At 32.5% G+C, this 5,902-nt stretch overlaps 1 protein-coding gene across 1 annotated transcript; it reads right to left on the minus strand.

Moving 5' to 3' along the window:
• Positions 1-919: 919 nt before the first annotated feature.
• On the minus strand, positions 920-2,184 carry LOC114297605 (putative F-box protein At2g36090). The gene has a single exon (XM_028242063.2). It carries the CDS (start codon positions 2,124-2,126, stop codon positions 1,107-1,109), a length of 1,020 nt encoding a protein of 339 aa, XP_028097864.2. The 5' UTR covers positions 2,127-2,184; the 3' UTR covers positions 920-1,106.
• Between the last annotated feature and the right edge of the window lie 3,718 nt (positions 2,185-5,902).

A 5,902-nucleotide genomic window follows, 5' to 3' on the forward strand; every position in this document is an offset into this window, starting at 1 on the left:
AACATTCTAAAAAAACTCTTTAATATATATTTTTTTTCAAAACATAACACTCCAATTAAAATACAAAAACTTTTTAGTATATTTTTTTCAAACGTAACAACGCAACATTTAAAAAAAAAATTCTATAGTGATTTTTTTGTAAACGTAACATTCCAATCAATGTAACACACAAAAACTCCTTACGCTGTGTTTGGTTGGGGAATTTGAGGAGGGATTTGGAAAAGGAAAGGGAAAAATTAGATGAAATGTGAATAAAATATACATACATTTCACCTAGTTTCACACATCTTTTCCCTTTCCCTTTCTAAATCCCTCTCCAAATCTCCCAACCAAACACAGCATTAGTCTACTTTTTCCAAATGTAGCACTCTAATACAACACTAAAAAATTACACTAACAGAAATGTAAATTTCCACGTTCGACAACCAACATTTCAACCACCAATCCCCCAAAAAATAATTTTTCACGCCTCACCTTTTCATTTCCATCCCAAGAACGAATCAAAAAATTAGAAAAATTAATCACAAAAAGACATTCATTTAAACTCAAATGGCACCAAATCAAATAAATACAACTTTTCAAAACAAGAAGGATTAATTGATTTATAAGAAAACTATTAAGACTAGTATTATGTTTGGTTGGATGATTTGAGAAGAAATTTAGAAATAAAAAGGAAAAATGTGTGTAAAACTAGGTGAAAACATAGATATATTTTATTCACATTTAACTTATATTTTCTCTTATTTTTTTCAAATCCCTTTATAAATTTTCCAATCAAACACAATGTAAATGAATCAATATTTCTCCATATAGAATTTATAAGTAAATTTTCATTAAAATAAACTGTAAACACATAAACACATTTATTACATTTAAAATAAACTGTAAAATAATTTAAAATAAAACTGTAAACAAAAAGTTCACCAAATAATTTAATACATTTTTAAAATAAAAAACACTATACACTTTTTCATAAAATGCACACCAAACAGTGTCAATTGTTTTTGTTTCCTGTTGTTGGTAAATTTACTATACAAAAATTGAAAACAAATAATTAAAAACCCCTCTTTTCCTCCTCTTTCTCTTTCTCACAAAAAAAAAAAAATTCAGGTGCAGAGTAAGAACAACCAAAAAGCAGAAAAAATGGTGACCCCAAAGGCCACACACAACATATCCAAGGTCCATTCAGTCTTCAACTTTCTCTCTCTTCTCTCTCTCTTCATCTCCATATACTCTCCGTACCTCCTCCTCCCTTCTTCCTCCCTCCTCATATTCCCCCTTTTCCCCTCCAATGCCCTGTGCAAAATTACCAAACTGTCCTTCCCTGTCAAATGCATTCCATCCATGTCCTCCACCTGCAAGCTCACCTCCCTCACCTGCAATTCCCCACCTTCCGACTCACCGCACGTCACCACTATCCCGCAATGTACCAGTTCCGATGTAGGTCCCCTCCGGTTCCCGCCGGCGAGCACCGACCCGAACCGGACCTGGACCTCGCCGCTCAGCCAGTGGCGCTGTACGGAAACGGCTTTATGGGTGGAGAGATTCGCGGCCTGATTTCCCACCGGGTCGATTAAAATCCAACTCAGAGTCACCTCGTCGGAGAGTGAAGTCCACGCGCCGTCGTCATCCCGGTGGCGGATGGTGGTGGAGATTACGTCTTTGGTGTCCAAGAGGTCGATTCGGAACGGAGAGCACATGAACCATGAAGTTGTTGTTTCGGTTTCTTGGACTTTGGTGAAGATGAGGTTGTTTTTGTAGTGGATGTCGACGGCGGAGATTAGCTCCGCTGGCGGAGGAGATGTGGTTGTGGGGGAGAAGTTGGGGAGGAGGAGGGGGAAGGAGAGGGAGAAGAAGGAGCGGGGGCCTCCGGGGAAGGAGGAGAGGAGGTGGAGAAGGCGGGGAGAGGTGGTGGTGGAGGGGAAGGTGGAGTGGCAGATGGTGGTCCAGAGGTGGTGGTGGGAGGAGAGGGCGTGGAGTTGGGAGGAGGTGGAGCTGGCGGAGGCGAGGGAAGGGCCGTCGAGACGGGCAAGGATATGGGTTGAAAGGATGTCTTGGTGGATGTCGGGGAATGTGGTGGCGCCGCCTTCTTCCACGGCGGTGGCGGTTGGTTGTGGTGGAGACATTTGTGGTGGGTTGAGATGAGATGAGACAGATTGTTTTAGGTGTAGTCTGAGTTTTTGAGTTTGGAAATGTGGAGTTTATATATAGGAATGTGAAAATTCAAGGTGTGAACCACGTGCTTCCCCATTGGCCTTCACTTTTTTTTTTTAAAAAAAAAAAATTATAAATACACGCTTATAATTTATTTAAAATACAAATTATTTCTTATATTACATTTCAACTTCTGAAATTTTTAATTTTATAACAAATTATCCATTTTATAAATAAATTAATAAGTCAATTAATAATTTTTAATGATACTAAAAATATATTTTAATTAATAATTCAAATAATTTTATTTGGTATATGAAAGCAGTTGCGAATTTTTTTTTTAGTTAATTCTATTGAATAAAAAATTTTTAATAACGAGATATTTATAATTTTTCAAATCACAAAAAATAATTTATATTTAAAGTAAATCTCAAAAAGTGTATTTAAAGTTGTTTTGGCAACCTAGTTAAAATTCAATTTTTAACTTTTAACCCATTTTGGATCACATCACCTCTCACATTTTTTACTAACAAAACAACAATAACTAAAGTAGTGTTTGGTAACGTATACGTTTTTTGTTTATGCTTACAAAAATTTTAAACTAATTTTTGTTTATTTTTTTTAAAAAATAAACTACAAAAACGTTGGGTTTGAACAAAATGTTTGAAAATTTTTAAAAACATAAATTAAAAGATATGTTTGTTCAGGCCTAAAATATTTATATTTATTTTTTATTATTTATAAAAATGGGATCATACACATTATAATTGAAAAAAATTAATTGGAAAAAAAATTATTGTAAAAAAAATTATTTAAAAAAAATGAAAAAAAAAATATTTGAAAAAAAAATTAATTGAAAAGAAAAAATTTATTAGTCAAATTTTTAAATTTTTGTTTAAAAAACAACGTAAACTTATTTTTTGAGTTTACGTTTTTTTCTCAAATTTATAAACTGAGACAACCATTTATAAATCAAAAAAATTATCAAATAAGTTTTTTATAACAATTTTTTAAAATTTTTATAAATATAATCTAAAAATAAAATAATTACTAAACAGGTCTTAAAAAAAAATCAAAAAATCATCTTTTAACCAAGTCAAAACACCCATAATTCATATTTTTCTTGATTCAATTGGCTTTCATTTGTTACAAGCAAGTGGGGTAGCCATTTTTGACTCGTTAGACCATCTCCAACGGTGAACCAAACCCAGCATCAGATTTAAATTTTGATGAAAAATCCACTTTTTCACGCTCCAACGGTTGCACCAAAGTCATACCAAAATGAGAATTCAGCAAACAAGACATCAAACTGAGATGAAGACACAGATTTTACCAAATCACTGTTACTGACCGTTGAAAGTGGTACACCGGTCAACCAACCGGTTGCCCGGTCGGTTGACCAACTGGTCGCCCGGTTTCCTTTAAATTAGGTAGGTTCAAACCGGTCAAAAAAGGTTCAAACAGGTAAAAAAAATATATATATATATATATATATATTTTTGCCTGCCCGGTCGACCGGCCGGTCAACCAACCGGTCACCCACCTGCAAACAAAACAGCGTATGGATTCAGAGTCTTTGGATGAATTGGGAAGGATGAAGACAAAACAGCGGAATTTTCATATTCCCACCTGAAGAGTCACCCACCTGCAAACAAAACAATTGATGAATTTCCATAATCCCACAAATTTGTAAATTATGTCCACAAGAGTCACCCACCTGCAAGCAAAAAAAATATATGTATATATATTTATAGTTATCGGTCGACCAACCAGTCGACCCACTGGATTTGATACAGAATTTGATGAACCGTTGGAGCATGAAGTATCAAATTGAGGAAATGGTTATTTTTTTACTCAAATTTGATGAAACATTAGATGAACCGTTGGAGATGCTCTTAGTGAATATAATTTTTCACATTAGATAGTACATATTATCTTTAATTGATGCGGTGAAAATTTTTATGCATGAATCAATATTGATCTATATTCGTTAAGTTATTCAGAGATGAATTTAGTGTGAATTTATTTTTTAATATATTATGGATATAATGTCATATGATATTTTATAATTACTTATTACATTTTGGGAGAATAACATATCAATGGCACATAAAGCACAAATTCACAGAATAGTGGAAATTTTTTGTACTGCTAAAAACTTGCACCAAACTTATTTAGAAGAAAATTTTGTATTTGTACAGGAGAAAAACTTATCACACTTTGCGACGGTATTGGATTACTTGGAACACAAATGTTGGTTTGCCTTAAAACAACACTCAAAAGAACTTTAATTGATAGGTAGCGGGACTCTCTGATACTTAAGTCAGTAAGGATATAAGTTTTGAGTGTAAGTTATAGTATACTTACTTAGATTGACTTGTCTTGTTTATATAGGCTCCAAATATGACCGTTTTAGATAGTTGAGAGATCTCTATCACTCCTCTTTAATATTCTATTTTGCATGGGATTGTGTCCTATGTCTGCGGATTTTTAGAAGTGAACGAGTCCACATTTAGTGAAATATGTGTTGATTTGGTCTGGATGTTCGGATTACTTAATCCGAACTCCTTCTTAGCTCAATGTCTTAACTGACTCATGATGATGTTTGTCTCTCAAGGTGTCCAAACTTGGCTTTTTGGCCTGTTCAATTCTATTTGGTAACATGCGGCTTGTAATTTGGATTTTAACTCCTTCGATATTTTATGCTGAAATGAAATAGACAAACAAATAGTTTTCTCTAAGCTTTCTAATTTCTTGTTGTAATAAAAATGTTATTGACATTAAAAATTAATAGCCAAAGAGTTACAATGTTCTTGTTTACTAAAAATAATGATAATAATTTTATGCATATACGAATATCATTATTAAAATTGATTATTCACTGTATTATGCAATAATTGAGATTTATATCACGCAACAACTAAGCTTAAATTTGAATACCAGACTTTAATAAGAGAATTTATCATTCATCAGCCTAACTCATTGAAAACTTGAACAGAACTAACTGGTCTTTAATTTTCACAAAAGCATAACATAGCATTTAAATAAGCCGACATGTTTGATACCTCCAGTTAAAGTCAAGCCCAATAAATAGTTTTTTGACTCACAAACTCAAATTCAGTTGAGTTTCTTAATTGTTTCAAGGAGTCAAATTGTTAGCATAGCATTTAATTGTTACTTAGTCAAACAATTAACCGGGTTGAATCGCTCGAGTCGACTCATCAAAACTAACATTCTCACAAGTCAATGGTAGGGCATTTTTGTCATCTAAAAATTCATTGTGTGTATTGGAGCTTCAAGATATCACAATGGGGGTTGATAGATCAAGCCAAAAGAATAATTAATTATTCATTAATTTTCGAATATCATCATGTATTATTTATATATTGTTCTCAATTTATGACAATAAATAATATTATTTATTCATCTTTATCAAATTAGAGACAATATTTTATAATTTCTCATTCATTAAAAATATCACATAAATTATATTACATTAGAACTCTGGAGGCTAATTATTTATATTATAATGAACCAGCCAGGTCCACACGCTTATTTTCAATGCTGGCGTTTTAGCTTTAACCTTAAACTACTCCACTTAAAATAAAGAAATAAATTTTAATATAAAAATAAACTAAGATATAGGTAACATCATCATGGTCTAGAATTTATTCACTTGAATTTATTTTTGTAACTATGTGATTAATTTAATATGCATCAATATCTTAGGTTGATTACAGTGTTTTGG

The sequence above is a fragment of the Camellia sinensis genome, chromosome 3, assembly GCF_055761805.1.
Source record: "Camellia sinensis isolate YWXY chromosome 3, ASM5576180v1, whole genome shotgun sequence".
NCBI lineage: Eukaryota > Viridiplantae > Streptophyta > Magnoliopsida > Ericales > Theaceae > Camellia > Camellia sinensis.

Coding starts and splice junctions, on each gene's coding strand:
- LOC114297605 (XM_028242063.2), bottom strand. CDS start 2,126: ATGTCTCCACCACAACCAACCGCCACCGCCGTGGAAGAAGGCGGCGCC.